The sequence below is a fragment of the Spodoptera frugiperda genome, chromosome 24, assembly GCF_023101765.2.
Source record: "Spodoptera frugiperda isolate SF20-4 chromosome 24, AGI-APGP_CSIRO_Sfru_2.0, whole genome shotgun sequence".
NCBI classification, from domain to species: Eukaryota; Metazoa; Arthropoda; class Insecta; order Lepidoptera; family Noctuidae; genus Spodoptera; species Spodoptera frugiperda.
In genome coordinates, this window is record NC_064235.1 from 3,755,491 (window position 1) to 3,778,440 (window position 22,950).

Below are 22,950 nucleotides of genomic sequence, written 5' to 3' on the forward strand. Positions count from 1 at the left end.
TCCGGCCATCGTAAGTGCGGGCCTGCGGACGGCGAGTAAGAGTAGCTCGCCGCCCGATCAGAACCAGCCCACCACAGATGGGGCCCAGTAGGACTGATGCCTGATCCGGAGCTACGGACTACCTAGCGGGTTTGCCGGGGCTCCGGTTCGAAAAGTAGGAGTAGGAATGGGGTGGTTTTTAGTCAGTAAGAGTCTGACACTCCCTCTCGCCTCGTCTAAGGCGAGAGAAGTCATTGGGCACCTATGAAGCGCTGGTCTAGGTCTATGTTTAATCCACCTCTGCCGTCACCCGAGCCAAGCTGTTCAAACTATCAGCAAATCGTATTCTTTTTCTTCAAAAACTCCTCTCGATTCTCGCAAATTTCCTGTTTTCAGGGCTCAAAGTTGTATGCAGAGTGGTAGATGGTACTGATGAGGTCCCTAGAGTAGAAGCGAAAGACTCAGCTCTGTTGACACAAGATTACTCAAAACAAGACGACCGTGAGTACTTATGTCAACAGTGTGTGTGTTTGCTTCTGTTCTTTGGATCTTCATCTCTGTGTGTGTGTCAATTATTACGTTTTTCGGCTTACTTAAGAAAATTGTGGGAGAGCCATGCTTCGGCACAAAAGGGCCGGCTCGACCGGAGTGATACTACGTTCTCACAGAAAACCGAGAGCCATGCTTCGGCACGAATGGGCCGGCTCGACCGGAGTGATACCACGGCCTCAAAGAAAACCGACGTAAAACAACGCTTGCGTTGTGTTTCGTTGTGTGAGTGAGGTTACCGGAGGCCCAATTCCTCCCTTCCCAATCTTCCCAATCCCCGATTCCGAAACCACCTTTAAATTCCTAACCCCTAAAAGGCCGGCAACGCACTTGTAACGCCTCTAATGTTTCAAGTGTCCATGGGCGGCGGCGATTGCTTACCATCAGGTGATCCGTCTGCTCGTTTACCACAAAAAAAAAGCGTCTACAGGCCCGCCTCGTGTGCATAGCACGCATTGGACGGATCGCATCAAACGGAGTAATTTTTCAAACTGCGAGTCCTGTATCGGCAGCGTTCGGATTGCCGACGCGAGTATTAGCAATCGGATTGCCGATGCCACTTTCACTTGGATTTTTGGCATCGGCATGTAGGCATTGCCGATGAGCGGTCCGTACGGTGCGGATCAGTGGACGCAGTTGTATGAGTTTCTATAAAAGACGAACTAAAATCCGTTACGTGCGGTGCGTACGATGCGGGCCTTTTTTTTTGAGGCGAGGCGGGAGGTAGTGTCAGACTCTTACTAACTAAAAACCACCCCGTTCCTACTTCTGTCCTTCGAGCCGGATCCCCGGTCCAACCGCTAGGTAGTCCGCAGTTCCGAAATGATGCATACGATGTACCATGTGGACGCTTACCTTAATGCAACTGTTTGACGAGAAACTCGACTAGTTTCAAGTCATTCTGACACCGCGAATTCGCCGCGTAGTGTGTAACGGAATGCTGCTCATGAGCATGGCTTGAAACTAGACGAGTTCCTCGTCAAACAGTTACGTGAGTAAGCCAAAAAACATGATAATTAATTTAGTATGTCTCACGAAAGTTATAATACAATTATTATCTGTGTGTCGTTTGTCTTCCTGGTTCTATATCTCTTTGTATAAAGGCTGATTTACACAGGGCCAGTAACTGACTCCAGAACGGTACAAGTCAGCGGTGACCCAATATAATCAATAAAGATTTATTTGAAGCCAGTACAGCGGCATGAAGTCAGCTTAGCTGAGTCCGTTTCCACCAGTGCTAAGCTATGTCTACCAATGAATATGATTGGTGGAAGCCAAACGCATCCACAGCAACGTAGCATAGCACATCTCTGCTGGAAAAACACCCTTAAGGGTGTTAAGTGTTAGCTATAGCTTAGCTATTACATCTTTAATAGCTTTGCTATTACGAAGAATTCAGTATGCTTTTCTACCAAAGATGTCCTATGTACCTTTGCGGTGACACAGCTTAGCTATGTAACAGATGTAATAGCAAAGCTATTACAAATTTTTGTTTATAAATGTATTTCACAAAAACAATATAGTTATAAAGTCAAATGTAATTTGAGGATAATTTTGTCCACAGCGGAGGATGAGGACCTGTCGTGCAAGCTGCCTGACGGGCAGGAGGGAGAGTGCGTCAGCTACTACCTCTGTAACGTGAACAACAACACCGTCATCACGGACGGAGTCGGCGTCATTGATATTCGGTGAGTAGGACATTGATTTTCATCATCATCATCAGCCTATAAGTGGCCATTACTTACCAAAGGGCACGGATGAGGTTTGAGCATTAATCACCACGCTTGCTCAATTCAGATTTAATTTAAAACTTATAATTATAATAACTACAGTACCAATGAGACATTTTTTTTACCATTCCCCACATTACGATTTTTTCCTATGTCGTGGGTGTTTACAAACATACAATATTACAAACACAACATCACACCCAGACCCGAAACAACAATTTGTGGATCACACAAAGTGTTGCTCCGTGCGGGAATCCAACACGCTACATGTTGCGCGGTTGCCAGTTGAGTCACTACACCAATCGTGCAGTTATTCTTCAGTTCAGTTCAGTCATCAGTCAAATTAAGTGTTCAAATGAGGTTACTTTCCAAGTTCCAAAATAAATTCATCATCATCAGTCCGTGTTCGTCCACTACTTGACATAGACCTCTCCAATTTCACGCTCGGTCTTCAGCTCTTGTCATCCAACCAGTCACCTTGCAAATATCGTCACTCCACCATTTGTTTTCCTTTCTCCAACAATTTGTGTTTGTCCAGTGTGCGCGACGGTCCTTGTGCGTCGTACATTGACACGTGCTGCCTGGTGCCCGACAAGAGGCCCCCCGACCAGCCTGTGAAGCCCCAGCCCAAACCCGACCAGCCTCAGGTAAGATGGTTTAGATTATATATTATTTTATTATAACTTTCGTGAGACATACTAAATTAACTAAAAGTCACGGTTTACTCACGTACATTAATGGAGAAAAGCTTTACTAGTTTCGAGTCACAGAATGAGCATCTTCATCATGAGCATTAATTGGTCTTTTTTTAATAATTTTTGAAACTATAAAAGAGACTGTAAGCTCTTAGTTTGTTACTTTTAATGTTTCTTATCAGACATCTCTTACCGGCCGAGATCGATGTGAATCTGTATAGGGTTCGTAATCATGAGTACAACCACGTGTTTAAATATCGTTCACTAATTACCAGTAACCATGTATCCTAAACTAATCATAAGTGTAGAACAATTTGCGTATAATTCCGCGGCGTCCGGTCACTCCCACCATCTCTCTCACTCTATTAAATACTGTTTTTTTTATTTTTATATTTGATATAACATCTATTTTATAATTAAAAGGTCTATGGTTATAATATCACTAATTTTAAAATAGGTATTTTTAAAAAGTATGGAGCAATTACAGGCAGCACCATAGATATTACAGGGCCGTACTCAATATTTCTGGTGCCCCTGACAAGTTTAGGGTGCAAATGAATTATGTTTAGAAAATTACGTATTTTGCTACTTGTATCGTTTTGTTAGTCGAGTAAGAGAACACGGGTTCGATTTGTTTCACACAACATTTTAAATTATCAGTTATTACGTGTATGTTTTCTTTTAATTTGCAATATCAACATGAAGTTTGGAATAGGAACTGATTGCTTACAAAAATAAACTACATTCATTCATACTTATAAGCTATTGTAGTAACTTTGAACCGTATTCTATGATAGTAAGGTTTCTATTAGATTGAATAAAGTAACCAAGTAATTAGTATCTTTTATAAGCTGATAAACGAGCAGATGGTAAGCAATCACCGCCGCCCATGGACACTTGAAACACCAGAGGCGTTACAAGTGCGTTGTTGGCCTTTTGGGGGTTAGGAATTTAAGTGTTGTTGGGGAATCGGGGATTGGGAAGGGGGTAATTGGGTCTCCGGTAACCTCACTCACACAGCGCAAGCGTTGTTTCACGTCGTTTTTCTGTGAAGCCGTGGTATCACTCCGGTCGAGCCGGCCCATTTGTGCCGAAGCATGGCTCTCCCACACTTAAATGTATGCTATTAGATTGAATAAAGTAACCAAGTAATTATTATCTTAGTAATGCAAACAAACCGCAGTTTGAAGTCTTTTTAACACACTAACAACAGCAAACCAGTTAATGTATAGTAGCTGCTTTGATTAGGAACCTTATTATAAGCGAATACGATACAAAATGACTTTGCATTGCCTTTCAAGTTCAACTCATGTTTTTATTTTACCTTTTTTGTTGCATTTGAACGTTACGGGCAACAAAAGATTTGGTATTTTATTCGAGTGGTTATAACATCAATATCAGACGATATTACAGGGTCAAATATTATAATATTAATTGTGTTTGCTAGTCACCCCCTGCCTGTTTATCCGTATGTATCAATATTGGTCAGGGGCAGGGGCCATAGTATTCCATAGTCACCATATACATATACAATGTGATAGGGGTGGGACTTCTAACCCGTTAAGGCTGAGTACTACATCTAATTTTATCGACAAAAAAAAATAATATGGGGTGTTGAACCCCTAATTGAAAATATTGAAAAATAGTGATTTTTTTCGATAAAAATAATTCACAAATGATTTTTTTTTCTCACCAAAACATTATCAAACATATGAAAAAAGTAATGAATTAGTTAGCCAAGGTTATTAGCTACCGTTTGTCATTTTTTTTTGTTTCTACGACGCATACAACCTTTGATATCAAAAAAAGTAAAAAAAATATTAAAATAGCCATAATTTTTATGGGGAGGGGATTCGACCCCTTCGACCCCCAACTTTTGTCGATAAAATTAGATGTAGTACTCAGCCTTAACGGGTTAGAAGTCTCACCCCTATCACATTGTATATACCAGTCTATTAGCCACCCACACCCCAATCATTTTCTTCCATACTGCACAATAGTCCTGCATCAGCCCGGGATTGTCTTTGGGTGCACTTTCATAGTGCATACAGGGATAATCGCCGGCTGATGTCCCATTTCACATAGATTAAAATTGTTCAACGGGCCTCTGCGAGTTGGCTTCGGCTCCTCGTACGCCTTCCAAAGGTCCGGGACCCTGTGGTCCCGTGCAAGGAAAGAACGTACAAAAATTATACAATTCATAAGTTAGTAATCTGTCTTCTGTAATCTTTAGTAATCTCGTAGAAGTACCATGTTTAGGCAGGAATGGGCCGGCTCGACCACTCGGGCGAAACCACGGCCTCACAGTAAACCGACGTGAAACAACACTTGCGTTGTGTGAGTGAGGTTACCGGAGGTCCAATAGCCCCCCTTCTCAATTACCGATTCCTCAACAACCCTTAAATTCTGGCCGGCAATGCACTTTAACGCCTCTGATGTTACGAGTAACCATGGGCGGCGATTGCTTACCATCAGATGATCCGTCTGCTCGTTTACCGGCTTATATCAAATTAATAAAGCTAACCTCAATAATTTGTTATTTCCTCAAATGCTTAGCACCAATTTGACATACATAAAGAGATTAACTTATAAAATACTCAATTAATTTTCAAAGAGGATAAATAATACTACCTATGAACAATCAATTAAGTTAAATTAACAATTATATATAAAAACAAGGAAAAATTGTGTTTATTGCTTTACCTATAAATGTTGTTTTATTTTAATGAAGATGTTTATGTTTTGTTATAAGCCATATGGCAGAGAATTATAGGTACATAGGTGATATTCTCACATCTATATTTTAGCATTTGTGTAGCTGTTTGTTACCTCTGTGCCTGAATTAATAAAATAAAATCTTACTTATCGCCATGGATTTTTGCTATGGTATAATCCGATAAACGAGCAGACGAATCACCTGATGGAAAGCAGCACATGGACATTCGAAACACCACAAGCTTTACAAGTGCGTTGCCTTTTGAGGGTTAGGAATATAAGGGTTGTTGGGAAATCAGGGATTGAGAAGATTGGTCTGGAGTAACACATATGCTAATTTTTATCCGAGGGCACGGCTAAAAGGCGCCTAGCTATTTGGGGATAAAACACTAGGGAGTGCGGGATTTTTACCTCACTAAAACCACCCCGGTAGCCACCCCCTACACCTGTAAGGAGCCCCGAGAACTCTTAGTAGACCTGCTCCGGAGCCCCACGGTGCAACGCCGTCGTGCGTCTCCCATGAGCCTTACTGTGCACGTTGCACGGCAGCACGTGACCACTGTGCCACCGTCTTCCCTGAGGTCACTGAATGGGCACCTAAAGTCCCCATTCTATGCGCCCGTGGCCCCACGCGGGCAGTACCTAGTAAGTGATACAAAAGAAATACAATTTCGGTAAAATATTGACCAGTGCCATTTTTTTTAAACGACTCCTCTGAAGGTCGTGTTTACTATGTATATAATATGTATGTATTACATTTCGCACTCCCGACCTGACCTCCTTGAAACCAAAACTGGTTTCACAAATCAATTTGCAAACAAAAAGAAATCGATCGCATCCTTCTCAATGTTATTTTAAATTAAACTTGTTATGAAATCAAAATAGGTTTTGAGTATTTTATGTTTCTTGTACGGACAAGAAGATATCGGATGTTATTAATAATCTATATATCACTACATAGTATAAAACAAAGTCGCTTTCTCTGTCCCTATGTCCCTTTGTAAGCTTAAATCTACGCAACGGATTTTGATGCGGGTTTTTTTACCCGACTGCCAAGGAAGGGTTATGTTTTTCGCGCGTATCTTGTATGTATGAGCCTAATATTCTTTATTACCTCATTTCTTCGAAACGGCTTGATGGATTTCGACAATCAGGGCATCGTTGGATTCGTCTTAATTACCCAAGTGTTCTTAGATATGTGACGTAAAACAAAAACCAACATGGCGGCCGTGAGGCGCCCTAGATAGAAGTAAAAAAAAAAAAAATTTTTTTATTTGCTACAATATGGGTATCAAATTAAAGAGCTCATCATGAGGATTCCAAAATGGTATATCACTGACATATAGAAAAAAAAATACTATGTGCAATTAGGTTCTTTATTATCCAAACTAAATACTCGTATAGGTACTACGCGACGCGATTGACTAGCGGTTTCTGAACTGTCGTTTCGTGTCGCGGGTGAAATCTTGAGAAACACATAGCCGTATTATAACTAACTAAAAAGTGTTAAATAAAAATAAATAAATTAAAAAAATTAAAAAACCCGACTGCATAAAAAAACACTTTAAATAAAAACTGAAAAGTAAACAAACAAGCTTAGTCTAAAAGTGTAGATAGCAATGCTATTACCACAAAATTAAATAATTTCATAAACAATACACAAAAAATAATAATCTTATGCGAAACATAATTGAGTGTAACAGTCGGGACCCATTAAATAAACTAGATTAAAATCATTCAATATGGGTCCCGACTGTTGCACTCAATTATGTTTCGCATAAGATTATTATTTTTTGTGTATTGTTTATGAAATTATTTAATTTTGTGGTAATAGCATTGCTATCTACACTTTTAGACTAAGCTTGTTTTTTACTTTTCAGTTTTTATTTAAAGTGTTTTTTTATGCAGTCGGGTTTTTTAATTTTTTTAATTTATTTATTTTTTAATAGATAGAGTGATTCAAGAGGAAGGTTTACATATATGTATAATACATGCATAATATATTCGGGTCGCTAGTTAATTATAAATAAGTATTATGAATACACATTTATTGGGGTTTGACTTTTAAGAGTGACACAATGTGATTTCTATTTTGTCTTGACTGCCTCATTCACAAAATAAACTAATAACACTGCTCCGACTGCCTCAATGGTCAAGTGGCCGCAAGTGCGACTGCCGGTCAAGGGGTCTCGGGTTCGATTCCCAGCAAAGTATTACTGGCACGGACTTATAACCCAAATGGTGAAAAGTGGGTGTATATTGTATAGCGGCATTACGTGCCGTAATGAGCACCACTGTCTACCCCTACGGGGATAAAAGGCGGGACGGTGACTAGCTGACATACACACCCTTTTTTTTTCTCACCTTTTAAACCTTCCCTGGACTTCCACAAATAATTCAAGACCAAAATTTGCCAAATCAATCCAGCCGTGAGACTAATGAACAGCAATTAATTTTATAGTTTAAATACACTTTTCCTAAAATAATCTGAGCCAAGGGCACGAAAGTTAAATCAGTATTCACTCATTTCTACAAAGTGTTGAGGAAAACCCTGCTATACATATTGTATTGTACCAATTACCTTCAATGACCAACGTACGTATCTCTCGTATGATGAATAACAAGTTCTGTCACAATTCTGGTTATAACTTAAGGAATATTTTTATTGCGTACAAAAATAAGGATAATTCTATGTTCCATTAGCTTCTGCCAGTGGTTTCGTCCACGTTCCCGCGGACATTGTTTTTTTAAAGCGTTAGGATTTTCTCAGTAAACCTTCGCCCGACCCAAAAGATTACATGGGACTTACAACATAAATTGTTAAATGTGGGTGTACATTGGCATTATGCGCCATAATGTGTGCCTCTGCCTACCCCTTCAGGGATTAAAGGCGTGACGTTATAAAAAAAATAGGATTTTCTCCTGTGTCGCGCGTGCGTTTACAAACAAACATACACATGATACCCAAACCCGAAACAACAATTTGTGGATCACACAAGGAATCGCTTCGTGCGGGAATCGAAAACGCTACACGTTGCACGGCAGCCAGTTGCCCATCCACCGGCAACCTTACGTGCCGTAATGTGCACCTCTGCCTACCCCTTCGGGGATAAAAGGCGTTGCGTTGCAATATTTATATGTTTTAACACGGTTGCTTGTTTAACAGGTCTCCTGCCGGAAGGACGAGGAATGCATTCTGGTGCTATATTTTAGTTTTTTATTTTACTTTCTTGTCTGGCCTTTCGTATTTCTTTTGAAATGGAATTTTAGGATTTCTTTTTCCGTTTAATGGACACTTCGCTTCCTTCAGAGTTTAGAGAAATGGTCTTCAACGTCTCTTGGCTTTACTTCTTGGGAATTATTTCTTTTATTGTTTGGAAAATACTAACCCTGAGACGGTCCTAACTTTTTTGTCGTTAGCACTCTATGGGCACGCGTGTCTCTGTAGCCTTTTTTTTTGTCGGGGGAAACCTTCATAAGGCCTCGCTTCTTGGGGATAAAAGTGTGAGATTTTTGCTTTACTAAAACCACCCCGATGGCCTCTTAGTATACTTGCTTCGGAGTCCCCAAGGTGCAACGCCTGTTACAGCACATCCCTAGGGAAACGTGCGTCTCCTATGAACCTCACTGTGCACGTGCAAGTTGCACGGCAGCACGTGACCACTGTGCCAGCGACTTCTCTGAGGTCACTGGGTGGCCTAGAGTCCCCAGTCTACACAGCTCAGGTTATAGAGGACTATAACCTGGCGCCCTGGGCATTTGACTAACGGATAATACGGCTCTGTTCTCACTTATTATAATGTTGTTGTTCTTGTTATCCTGAATGATAACTTCGTGTTATTAGTTAATAGTATTACTAATTCTGGGGTTTGTTCTTACTTAAGGGAAGCTTTAGGGGTGGTTTCTGGAAATAAGCCAGATAATCCCTCGCCTATTCCAGGGTGACTTCTTCCGACACCTGAAAGCTGTCATTTCTCAAAAAAAAAAATTACTACTAGATGTAAATATCTAAAAGTTATTCTATTAAAGCCTATTCCTTTTCTGATGACCAAACATTGTGTGTAAAGTTTAAGGAATACATAAAGTATACAATAGAATCAGGCGTTACTTTGCGGGAATCCATGCTACACAATAGATTTCTAGTTTTCATTCAGCTTGTACTTAGATGTATTTTAGTATGCGGTGTGCAGAGCCACCAGCCAGCCATCTCCTGAAGATACTCCTTGGAAGAGCGAAATATATAACGAGTGGTTTTTCGCATGTCGTGTGTGTGTTTTATGTTGCACCTCTGCTGCATGAGCATTCAATTGCCGACGGCATAATAATACATCTAAGCGGAATAATAACTAGAAATCAAAGTATTGTAAGTGTAATTAAAATTAAGACAAAAATCGCAATCCTTATCGATTCAAAGTAGCCAAAAATGGCATCATAATTACATTGCAATGCTCTTAACCTTTACTCAAGGTAAATACAACCAGCCTAGGTCATATGATGATTCAATCGACCGGTTTATAGTGTATGTAAACTTTATAAACGGTGTAGTGCAAATTATTCGGCGTACGACGGAACTTTTATTAATTTTCTTGTCTTGACTTATTTTTGATGGGCCCCTAACTCTTGGGGCCGGGGGCCCGGACGATTCGGCTCTGTGGTTTTAATTTAGGAGCACGAAAAATTTTAATATTTAAGACGTCAAAATCTATTTAATATGTAATGAACAAAAAAAATAAGTAGGTATGATGACGGGTATGAAAATTAAAAATCTCCATAAAAAATTAAAAGGCAATCCATTGTATAAATTGTTAAGAGATTACCGGAAGCCCAATCACCCCATTCCCAAACTTCCCAATCCCGATTCCCCAACAACCGTTAAATTTCTAACCCGCAAAAGGCCGGCGACGCACTTGTAACGCCTCTAGTGTTTCAAGTGTCCATGGGCGGCGGCGATTGCTTACCATCAGGTGATCCGTCTGCTCGTTGACCGGGTTATACAATAACAAAGAAACATTATTTTTGCGTTACGAACAGAAGAGTAATTTAATTGGATATCATCTTGAATTCTATTATAATTATATCTTGTCACACCGCATCGGTAGACCGGTTAGATGCATCATTATTAATCTATATGACGGAGTCGGGGTGTCGTCGCGGTAATAATCGGTAGTAATGAGAACTACATTGTTTGTCCATGTTTATTACAATATTGTATTCGCAATGATAACAGTCAATAACGTAAAGTAAGCTTTTACAAAAGTTGTTAATACTACACTAGTTTACAATTAGGATTGTCTTAAGAGATGAGCGTGATCGCGCAACCGTGTCCCATGAAGGAATGTCCGTCTGACCCTTCCTCGTATCGGCTGGGTCCTATAGCGTCCCTAAAAAAACCACACTCTTTGCAGGGTCGCAGCCCTTAACTGTTTTTTTGTCTTACGTACTTAACATGTGTCGATCACACTATCTTTACAATTTGGTGAGAACTTAAAACTAAACCAATTGATTTTGATGACGGAGTCGGGGTGTCGTCGCGGTAATAATCGGTAGTAATGAGAACTACAATGTTTGTCCATGTTTATTACAATATTGTATTCGCAATGATAACAGTCAATACCGTAAAGTAAGGTTTTACAAAAGTTGTTAATACTACACTAGTTTACAATTAGGATTGTCTTAAGAGATGAGCGTGATCGCGCAACCGTGTCCCATGAAGGAATGTCTGTCTGACCCTTCCTCGTATCGGCTGGGTCCTATAGCGTCCCTAAAAAACCACACTCTTTGCAGGGTCGCAGCCCTTAACTGTTTTTTGTCTTACGTACTTAACATGTGTCGATCACACTATCTTTACAATTTGGTGAGAACTTAAAACTAAACCAATTGATTTTGAAGTGATTCATGGAAAAGGGGCTGGCAGCGGTCGTCTTAAGTGTGTTCACGAACTGTTCTCCGACATATATATATAAAACTCTTCCGTTACTGAGTGACTGACTGACTGACTGACAGACAACGCACAGTCGAAACTACTGGTCGTAGACAGCTGAAATTTGGAATGTAGGTTCCTTGGCATATGTAGGGGAGCACTAAGAAAGGATTTTTGGAAATTCAACCCCAAGGGGGGAAAAGGGGTAAAAACGTTTCTATGAAAAATCTTATTCCTTGGGTTTATAAACTTGAAACTTGGCATGAACACGTACATAGGCAAGTAAATATGTTTGACATTATAAGTTTTTTCAAACTACCCTCCAATCGTGATTTAGGGGTGCGATTGGGTGACTGATTTATTAACGCACAGCCGAAACCGCTCGGTTTAGGAGTCTGAGATTTTGAACAGAGGTTCCTTTTGTAACATAAGTGAGCACTAAGAAGGGATTTTTGTAATGTCAACCCCCAAGGGGGGGAAACGGGATAAACTGAGCCGGGGCTGCGGGAAAGTTCTAACGAGATACCGTGGCCCCGGAACGCAAGGGCAACTGAAGGAACGAGGTGGGTTTTAGTCAGTAAAAGTCTGACACTCCCTTCCGTTCCACCCAGAGCGGGAGAGGTCATTTGATGATTTCCCATCCTTAAAAAAAGACTTTGTATGACAACTTTCAGTCGTCTCTTTAACATACATAATTATGTACATACATGCATAACATTAATAACATCACGCCTTTAAATCCCTATTTTGTGTTAACACTACCCATACAAACAGCTAAAAGGAAACAAGTGAAGAGACGAAATTTGTCCGCATCCATTTTCACCTAAATTCTTAACGTTAATGAGATTTACTTTTTATTATCAGGTCAACCTAATAGCCTCACATGTACGTATAACTTCGTAAGAATTTTCTTTCAACTCCTAACCGTTGAGGAGTTGTACCTTCCATCATCAGCTCATTCACATGGGATGATGACTATCAGACGCAAATACTTAAACAGATCTATGAAATTGTCAAAAACGTATTGCCTGTAAATTGTGTGTGGAACCAGCCTGGGGAAGAAAAAGCCCTGTCGAGATCATTAAAAAACGCTATATATAACCGAATTACACGTGGGCGAAGCCGCGGGCGGAAAGCTAGTTTAAATTATAAACTGGTTGATCCAGGTGCCATACTTTTAAGTATTTACTAGTTTTTTATACAGCCTTGGCCAAAAGTATTGAGCACCCATGAAATCTTTGAGTTTTATGCGAAATATCAAATAGAAACAAAACAAAATGTTTTTTATATGTTTATTTTACTATTTATTAATTGAAAATGAATATTTTGTAAGTCCACCCTTTGCCTTAATTTGCTTAATTATTGTTTTTTGGTATAGAGCTAACAAGATTTTTACAGTCTTTAGCAGTAATCGCGTTCTATTGTAGGCATAGGTGCCGTTTCAAATCTTCTCTGTTGTTAATTGTGTGGCGCCTACCTCTGCGCTTTACTAAAACCCATAAATATTCTATGGGGTTTAGATCTGGCGACTGGGCAGGCCAGTCAAGAAGCTCTACGTTATTTTCCCGGAATCATGCCATAGTGCGGGCAGATTTGTGGCAAGGTGCGTTATCCTGCTGGAATTTACCAATATCCATGTTCCTGTTGCCGAAAAGTTTCGTGAATGAAGGCAGGCACGCAGTTTCTAGTAAATTTATGTACTTAGAAGAGTCCATGCGGCCCTCTCACACGAACAATTCGCCAACTCCAGAATCGGTCATGCAACCCCAGACCATTATGCTACCGCCACCATGTTTTACGGTTGGTACCACACACTCTGGATTAAAATCTTCGCCCACCCGGCGACGTACAGAGGTCACAACAGGGGTACCAAAAATCTGCTATAAAGAGAAAAATATTGAGTTCCGGAAAACAAAAGAACTTCATCTATGCGTTTGGATTTTAAACCATTTTATATTATTATTTTATTAGGGCATTAAATATAGTTACTTACCTCTAAGTTAGATTCGTCTGACCATACATAATTTGACCACTCTGCAGTGGTGAAAGTTCGGTGTTGTAAGGCCCATTTATACCAATTTTTTTTGTTGCTGTCGGGAGCCATGGCTTCTTCCTAGCGTCACAACCTTTCGGATCAACTTCCTGAAGTCTTCAACAAGTAGTTCGAGCAGAAATTGATACCTTATTTTGTTCTGACAACTCAGCAGCGAGCTCTGAAGATCATTTTTTCCTATTTTTTAACGACTCTCTCGGTAACTGATGATCCTGACGGTCTGTGGTGATGCGTTTGCGCCCTGTTTTTGGTATATTTTGATGTGATCGGATAGCATAGAATCGCTGAATAACAAATTGCAAGGATCGGCGCGAACATTTCACAGTTTTGGAAATCTCTACTTGTGATTTCCCTTGCTCATGCAGAAGCTGTACCTCCACTCGATTTTCTGAAGAAAGTTCGTTTCGTTTTGGCATATTACAACGATAATACTTATAACTTTGAGATAAAATACCAAAAACGCACCTGGATCACGGGATGTTGTCAAAACGAGCGATGGTAGCGAACTGATAAATAAATACAAACATTGCAAAAATCACCTTTTGTTACACCTAGGTGTTTTATTCCTAGCTACGGCATAAATCATTGTTTTTAAATCTTTGTAGATAGCCGACAAACAAATACTTCAACAGTAGATTTAGTTTTCTGCCATACTTACCGTGATCGAGCGAAATTTGTAAGGTGCTCAATACTTTTGGCCAAGGCTGTAAATGTGAGACGTCGTGAGTGGTGACATGTCGATTGTTCATCATATGGGTGCTTTTCCACCAGAGATTTCCTATGTAGCTATGCTAGAAAGATGTAATAGCTAAGTTGTGAAACTATGTGACCGTTTTCACTGATACTGAGCTATGTAGCAGTGCAAGGAAGATGCGCAGCTCGAGTATACGATGTATCGATAGTAGGGAAGACCATTGCACCCAGCCATAGCACATATTTCCATATAAAAAACGTAGCTTAACTGTGTCCATTTTCACCAGTGCTAAGCTGTGTGTACCAATGAATATGATTGGTGGAAGCCAAACGCTAAAATGTCTGTATTTCCTGATGGGTATAACCTGGGTATCTTCAAAGTCCGATTGCTTATGGGCAGACGTGCTCCATCGTAGGCCACATCATCACTTACCATCAGGTGAGAAAGCGGTCAAACGTAGACCCATCAAATGTAAAAAACAGCAACGTAGCATACCACATCTCTGGAGGTCAACTCTAATTCAATGAACGAACGAAAAAACTTCGCAGATTGTACATACTACAATTCTATTTATTGCGAACTTTCGTGAACAAAAATGAACGAATGAAATGAAGATAAATAAATAGGTTTTGATATGAAATTAAAAATAAAACGTTATTTCAAGTAGGTAATTCTATTAGTAAATCAATAAAACCTACGGCCGAAGATTAAACGAAACTTTGGATTTGAGAACCGGAGTAGGCACCCTGGATTGTTCTTTTTGGCACCCACTTTACAAAAAAAAAATTGGACCTTTCTTGCCAAGGTACCAATAGGTCTCCTAAGCATAGACGTAGCCAGGGGGTTTTGGGGGTTCAACCCCACCCCCCCCGAAAAATGCGTACCTAGACATTACAGAGCGTTATTTTTCTAGTTACACCCCCTGTTAGTACATCCTGTTTGGCTAAGGTCTCTATGACTACCTATGAATCTGTTTATTACATATTACATAAATTGTTTTTTTTTTTGTCGTCTTTCTTGAACCCCTCCCGAAACTAAAACCTGGCTACGCCTATGGTCTTCTACGTGATTCTATATCTATCTCTTACTAAATAGATCCATCTCATTGTTACAGCGTGAAGGATGTGGTTGGGCGAACCCTGATGGAGCTGATCTCCGAACAACTGGTGAGGCCAACGGGGAGACCAAGTTTGGAGAGTTCCCATGGATGGTGGCTATTCTTAAGTAAGTTTTTTTAGGTTAATATAAGGTGTTCTAAAAGTATCTGCCACGGCTTTTCTTTCACTGTCGTTCTGTCGCACTTAAAGATATTTAATGATTACTTAAACTATTCCTTAGTAACGATTTTGTATCGAAAACAATTGCTAAAGACTGGGTTAAGTAACCATTAAATGACTCTGAGTGTGGCAGTCTGTCGCTTCGTCAATACAAACAATTGACGCGAAGACGAAGCGACGCATCGTGCGTATTTGTGAACCACGAACACGGACAAACATTGACTTTACTCTGTATAAACAGAGTAGAGTCAATGTTTATTTAACTTCTTTATGTTCTCAAATTGAATTAACTGGTCCGGGGTACGAAATTTCTTCACTATTGTAATCTTCAAACACAACACTACCTCCCATTAAAGCCGTGGCAGATACTTTTAGAACACCTAATATATTTATTTTGGTTATCATTAAAATGTCTTGCAAAAAAATTTCCCAAGTGAGTTCAAGTAGATCACGGATAATGTGCACTTGTCTATGTGTCATCATCTCCAAAACGTCTGGACAAAATACGATGCGGTTTTCTTTATTAGAATTCTCTTGCAGTGTACCGACGGGCGGCGGTGATATAGGAGCGTGAGTATAGTGTGAAAACAAGAGTGCTCTCTCCTTCTAGCACATGTATACTTTATAGCGTTGTCTCTTTCCAACATGTATGATATATCACTGTAGTTTCTTTTTAAATACACCTATGAATGATTGTAGTTAGTTGATCAATGTGCCTTTTACTGTATGGTTTTCATATGAATACTCAATTTTAAGTTTCAGAAATATGGTTTGTATTTGTAAACGATTCACTTTAGATCTTGTAACTTAATTAAAAAAACCTCTCCCCACCTTTTATGAGTAGAATGACTTCCCATATGCAAGGCGAGATAGTGGCAAAAATGGCCAAAATTACCAAAAGTAAAAATAGGTAATCAAAGTGTCTAAACGCTGACCTATTAAACTCGTATATAAGGTGACTAGTAATTAGTGAACGATATTTAAACACGTGATTATGCTCATGATTACAAATAACTTTCCCAAAGAAACTTTTTTTGTAATCTAATTAATTTTATTTTTATCACAATAACAAATGATCAAAGTGAACACTTCGATCTTCTTCGAAGTTGCGAGAATTATTTTGACCAATGACTTCAAATTGACAGTTATCGCCAGAATAGCCTAGCTGAACTGGGTTTGATATAATATTTAAATATCTATGTCTCTAAAAGCATATTAAATTTCTAAAATGGCATCCACGGCACAACAGATAAATGCCAGTATAAACCAAAGCTTTCTTAAGTTGTCAAATCACTTTTTAACCGCACCAAAAGCCTCCTGCTACTGCCACTACTGAACATACATAGGCCTTCCACAATGACTTCGGCGTCCGGATAAAGCCGGACATGGTCAGGCTTTTTGATTGCGTGTCCGGTCAAAATTAATAGTATTCTGATGGTGTCCGGCTTTTGTTGGGTTTATGGTAAACATAAAATAGCTTGGTTTTTACATTCCTTTTTCTGTCCTATTAATAATAAGTCGCGAAATTCTCAATCTTGTCCGGCCTTTTTTCTCACATGTCTGGCCAAGCAGCTGGCCTGTCCGGCTTTTAGGTCTGCCGATCTGGCAACTTGAAACTACCATCCATATTAAAACAATCCAATTTCCTCCCCAGAATCGAACCAGTAAATGAAAATGAGCCTGAAGGTCAGAAACTCAACGTGTACGTCGGCGGTGGATCCCTGATCCACCCCAGCGTAGTGCTCACAGCCGCTCACTACGTCGCCAGTGCCAAAGCATTGAGGATCAGGGCTGGAGAGTGGGACACACAGAGCACTAAGGAGATCTACCCGTTCCAAGACAGGGATGTCGCTTCTACTGTTATTCATAAAGATTTTAATAAAGGTAAGAATTTCTCCTCTAATAATATCTTCCGATCTATTTCGTTGCGGGATCCAAGACTGGAGGCCTACTCTAATTCAACAAATGAACGAAAAAACTTCGCAGTTTGCATACTACAGTTGTATTTATTGCGAACTTTCGTGAACAAAAATGAACAAATACGGCCGAAGATTAAACGAAACTTCACTTTCGAGAACGGGAGTAGGCCCCCTGTTGTCTGGGACGCGCTATGTGTGTTTTTTTATGGTATAAGCCGGTCACCTGATGGTAAGCAATCGCCGCCGCCCGTAGAGACCTGAAATACCAGAGCGTTAGCGGCCTTTTGGGGGTTAGGAATTTAAGGGTTGTCAGCTCATACCCTGTCTGTATACCAAATTTCATAAAAATCCGTTCAGTAGTTTCAGCGTGATTGACGGACAAACATCCAAACATCCAAACAAACTTTCACATTTATAACACTCGTATTAAGTGTGATTTATAATTAAATACTTTAAATCTATTCCAGGAAACCTCTTCTATGACATCGCGGTACTATTCCTGGCTCAGCCAGTGGACTTGGCTCCCAACGTAGGAGTAGCGTGCCTGCCGCCCCCCAAACAACGCCAGGACGATGGTACACGGTGCTTCGCCACCGGGTGGGGGAAAGATAAATTCGGCAAGGAGGGACGCTACCAAGTCATTCTGAAAAAGGTAAGCGATTCAGGTTTTGACGTGTAAAAGAGTTACATTGTAACCTATTTGCAAAATAAATATCATTTGATAACCTTATTTATCATAGGTCAAAATTGTCATTTTTTGAGGTTTTATTTTAGCTGTGACTGCCTCGTTGGTCGAGCTGCCGGTCAAGGGGTCTCGGGTTCGATTCCCGTGTCGGGCAAAGTATTACTGGGCTTTTTGGGCTTTTCGAAAATTTCTGACTTAAAACACAAATGGTGAAAAGTGGGTAGACATTGTATAGCGGCATTACGTGTCGTAACACTTAAAACACAAGAGGCGTTACAAGTCTATTGCCGGCCTTTTGGGAGTTAGGAATTTAAGGGTTGTTGTTAGAGAATCGGGGATTGGAAAGATTGGGAAGGGGGAATTGGGCCTCTGGTAACCTCACTCACACAACGAAACACAACGCAAGCGTAGTTTCAAGTCGGTTTTCTGAAGCATGGCTCTCGCACACTTAAAACACTTTTGAGTTTATTTTTCGTAATTGCCACCGCCGGGCAGGAGAACTCGGGTTCGACTCCCGTGTTAGCCAAAGTATTACTGGATTTTTTTCGGTTTTTCGAAAATTTCTCAGTATTAGCACAGAGTCTGGAATTGTGCCCAGTATATGGCAATAGGCTCACCCCCTATTACATGGGACTTATAACTCAAATGGCGAAAATATGGGTACACATTCTCCGTATGGGACTTCTTGCTACTACTAGAATTTTTTTGCTAGATTTTTGAAAAATTTAAAAGCATTACTTCGCCCGACCCGGGAATCGAACCCTAGACCCTTTGACTGGCAGTCCCATGTGCAATCACTCGGGCAACGAGGCAGTCATAAACTTATATTTTGACGGTTTTGACACCTTTAACATAATGTAATTATCCCAAAATAAAAGCTAAAATAAGAAATCACGCCTGTAACTTCAGTAATCTCCCTTTCAGATCGAGTTACCAGTAGTAAAACACGACAAATGCCAGACAGCTCTGAGGAAGACTCGTCTAGGGAGGTTCTTCCAGCTCCACTCCTCATTCATGTGCGCGGGAGGAGAACCAGGCAAGGATACCTGCAAGGGAGACGGCGGCTCTCCCCTGTCCTGCCCTATTGAGGTAAGTTGGACTGAAAGAGTTGTTTAAGTCTTTGACTGCCAATAGAGAACTGGGGCCTTAGTCAGAGTGGTCAGAATGGTCGATCATTGATCAGTGCAAGAGGGACGGAGCTATGTAGGTTGTATGCTTCGTCCCTCTTGCACTGATCAATGATCGACCATTCTGACCCAATTGTAATAGCAGACTAAGGCCCCTGTTGAAGGCAAATCCTCCGCTAACGTCGGTCACCGGTGACCACCACGGCGTTCAATGTGTTAAAGGACCTACCATTAGTGTTTGTTGGGGTTTCTGGTGTAAAGGGTCAATTGTATTTAGAAATGGTCAATCTCTAGCCTAGACCCCCGCACCTCGCCTCATGCCACCATTTGGTTCTAAAAAATACTTATTGCGCAGCCTTCTGCACGTAGTTCGTAGTGCCAAGATCCGTTGAGATTTGTAAGTCTTTGACTGCCAATAGAAAACTGTTGAAGGCAAATCCTCGTGACCACCACGGCGTTCAATGTGTTAAAGGACCTACATTAGTTTTTGTTAGGATTTCTGTGCTTTTTTATGGTATAAGCCGGTAAACGAGCTGATGGATCACTTGATGGTAAGCAATCGCCGCCGTCCATGGACACTTGAAATACCAGGGGCGTTACAAGTGCGTTGCCGGCATTTTGGGGGTTAGGAATTTAAGGGTTTTTTGAGGATTGGGAAGGGTGGTAATTGGGCCTCCGGTTTACCGGAGGCCATTTAGGGGTTAGGGATTAAAGTGTTGTTGGGGAATCGGGAATTAGGAAAATTGGGAAGGGGGATAGTTGGGCCTCTGGCTTTATATGGATTCTCGGTTCAAGCAAAGTATTATTACAATTTCTCTCAGTTTCTGTTCTACCCTTTAGAATTATCCCCTCAATGAGACTCATATATTTATTAACCATTCTTCCTCTATTTCCAGTATGAAAAAGACCGTTATGTTCAAAGCGGTATTGTAGCCTGGGGTATCGGATGCGGTGAAGATGGAACTCCAGGCGTCTACGTAGATGTCTCCGTCCTGCGAGACTGGATCGATGACAAGGTGGTCGGCAAAGGATACGATCCCAAAACATACACTTACTAAAGCATTCTTGACGTTTTATAGACACAAAATGGCGGATTTTTACAAAGAAAATGTGCCTTTTAAAAGCTTTCCTGGACTTCTCAAGACCAAAATTTGCCAAATCTATTGAACCGTTCTCGAGTTTTAGTGAGACCAATGAACAGCAATTGATTTTTATATATAGAGATAGATCTGTCTGTCGTTTCATTGAATTTTTTATCACCTTTTTTAACCTCACATCAACAGCCTATAAGTGGCCATTGCTGACCAAAGGCCTCTTCTCAGACAGAGAAGGTTTGAGCATTAATCACCACGCTTGCTCAATGCGGGTTGGTTTTTAACCTAAAATACTAAATAAATAGATTTATTTTATTTCTATCTAAATACTATAATTTTATTGTAACTTTCATGAGACATACTAAATTAATTATTATGTTATCGGCTTACTCACGTAACTGTTTGACGAGGAACTCGACTAGTTACAAGCCATGCTAGAGGCTCGAGACAGTGTGTCGCGGAATGCTGCTCATGAATATGAGCCTCTAGCATGCCTTGAAACTAGTCGAGTTCCTCGTCAAACAGTTACGTGAGTAAGCCGATAACATAATAATTAATTATCTAAATACTACCTAAATACTGCTATATTTCTTAAAGCCATTGCTATTTGCCCTCCATATCTCACGATTGTCAAAAATCCGCCATTTTGTTTCTTACTGTCATTTAAAGTAATGTTACATGCTCAAAATAATTTTTCTAAGTACTGACATTTTTGACAAATAAAATTTTATGTTTTTTCTATTATACAAACAAAAATATTATGTGATGTTTTTTATATACTCCCTTGCTTTATTATGTTTCTTTATATATTTGGTTTAATGAAAATAAAATACTGTTTTAGTGTCTAAGTTTAATTCAAGTATTGAACTTAAACATTAAAGTTACCTAATGAGATTTTGTCTTGTCTGTCTGTCTACTCAATGTTTTTAAGAAAAAATAAATAAATAATATATTTTAAGAACTAAAATTTATTTTATTTATACCCCTTTATGAATATAGTGTGTTCTAAAAGTATCTGCCACGGCTTTAATGGGAGGTAGTGTTGTGTTCGAAGATTACAATAGTGAAGAAATTTCGTACCCCGGACCAGTTAATTCAATTTGAGAACATAAAGAAGTTAAATAAACATTGACTCTACTCTGTATAAAGTGGTTCACAAATATGCACGATGTGACAGAGACAGTGAAAGAGATAGCTCTTTCATAACAAACTCACACGTAGATTTTTTGTATGAAAGGAGAATATCACGCCTTTTATTCCCAAAGAGGTAGGCAGAGGTGCACATTACGGAACGTCGGACTGCCTCGTGTCTCGACAAGAGGTCTCGGGTTCGATTCCCGGGTCGGGCAAAGTATTACTGGGCTTATTTCGGTTTTTCATTCCTAGTAGTAGCATGGAGTCTGGAATGTCGCTATACAATGTACACCCACTTTTCACCATTTGTGTTATAAGTCCCACGTAATAGGGGGTGAGCCTATTGCCATATACTGGACACAATTCCAGACTCCGTGCTACTATTGAGAAATTTTCGAAAAATCGAAAACACCCCAGTAATATTTTGCCCGACCCGGGAATCGAACCCGAGACCCCTTGTTCGGTAGTCGCACTTGCGACCACTCGACCAACGAAGCAGTAATAATTTATACTCACTATTGTAATCTTCAAACACAACACTACCTCCCATTAAAGTCGTGGCAGATACTTTTAGTACAACTTATATAAATTTCCCGATAGATTTTTATCACGGTGGCCAATCTGTCTAACTAGACTACCCTACTACGCAGGAGATATTATAGTGCACATTAGTGTGTGCGCAAATACAGGTGCATTCTCTGTTCCCTCACTCTCTAAACCTGATGGGACGGCAGATCGACACGACCGGAGAGACTTTTTGTTTAATGATTTTTTCCTGTGTAGAGGGAGCTGCGTTTACACAATTTGTGGATCACGCAGACTTGCTGTGCGTTGCGTTGCACAGCAACTAGTTGTTCAACCACTGCACCAACCGTGCAGTCAGTCAAGGGCAGACGCAGGACCAACGGCTTGACGTGCTTTCCGAGACACGGTGGTGAAAAACCGTTTAACTTCCTGACTCCGGGCTTTTTTTGAGGGCGCAAAATCATCCAATGACTTCTCCCGCCTTGAGCGAGGCGATAGGGAGTGTCAGTCTCTTACTGACTAAAACCACCCCGTTCCTACTCCTGCTTTTTGAGCCGGAGCCCCGGTAAACCCGCTAGGTAGTCCGCAGCTTCCTGACTCCGGGCTAATAAGAGTCATTTTACTCAGAAAAAGCAATGAAAATAGAATCGAATCCGCGACACGTTGTACAGCAGCCGATCACCCAACCACTGCGCCAACCGTGTAGATGACCCATTCATATCTCCATCCAAAACCCACTATGTAATTAACCAAATAACATCAACAGTATATAACTGGCCATTGCTGACCAAAGGCCTCTTACATGGTAGCTTGAGAATTAACCAGCACGCTTGCTCAACGCGGATTGGCGAAAT

The 22,950-nt window shown here is 40.4% G+C and overlaps 1 protein-coding gene across 2 annotated transcripts in view; it reads left to right on the top strand.

The window, feature by feature from the left end:
* LOC118278756 (phenoloxidase-activating factor 2) overlaps positions 1-20,779 on the top strand; it is a 29,496-nt gene extending 8,717 nt beyond the window's left edge. Inside the window, exons 3-10 of one of the 2 annotated variants that reach the window (XM_035598092.2) lie at positions 2,093-2,216; positions 2,797-2,905; positions 15,450-15,559; positions 16,153-16,182; positions 17,267-17,496; positions 17,999-18,183; positions 19,141-19,305; positions 20,240-20,779. In XM_035598092.2, coding sequence (XP_035453985.1) covers positions 2,093-2,216; positions 2,797-2,905; positions 15,450-15,559; positions 16,153-16,182; positions 17,267-17,496; positions 17,999-18,183; positions 19,141-19,305; positions 20,240-20,401 — 1,115 coding nt within the window. In that variant the 3' untranslated portion in view covers positions 20,402-20,779. The remainder of the gene's footprint in view (positions 1-2,092; positions 2,217-2,796; positions 2,906-15,449; positions 15,560-16,152; positions 16,183-17,266; positions 17,497-17,998; positions 18,184-19,140; positions 19,306-20,239) is intronic. The other variant, XM_035598096.2, reaches the window with a different exon arrangement.
* Positions 20,780-22,950: the final 2,171 nt, after the last annotated feature.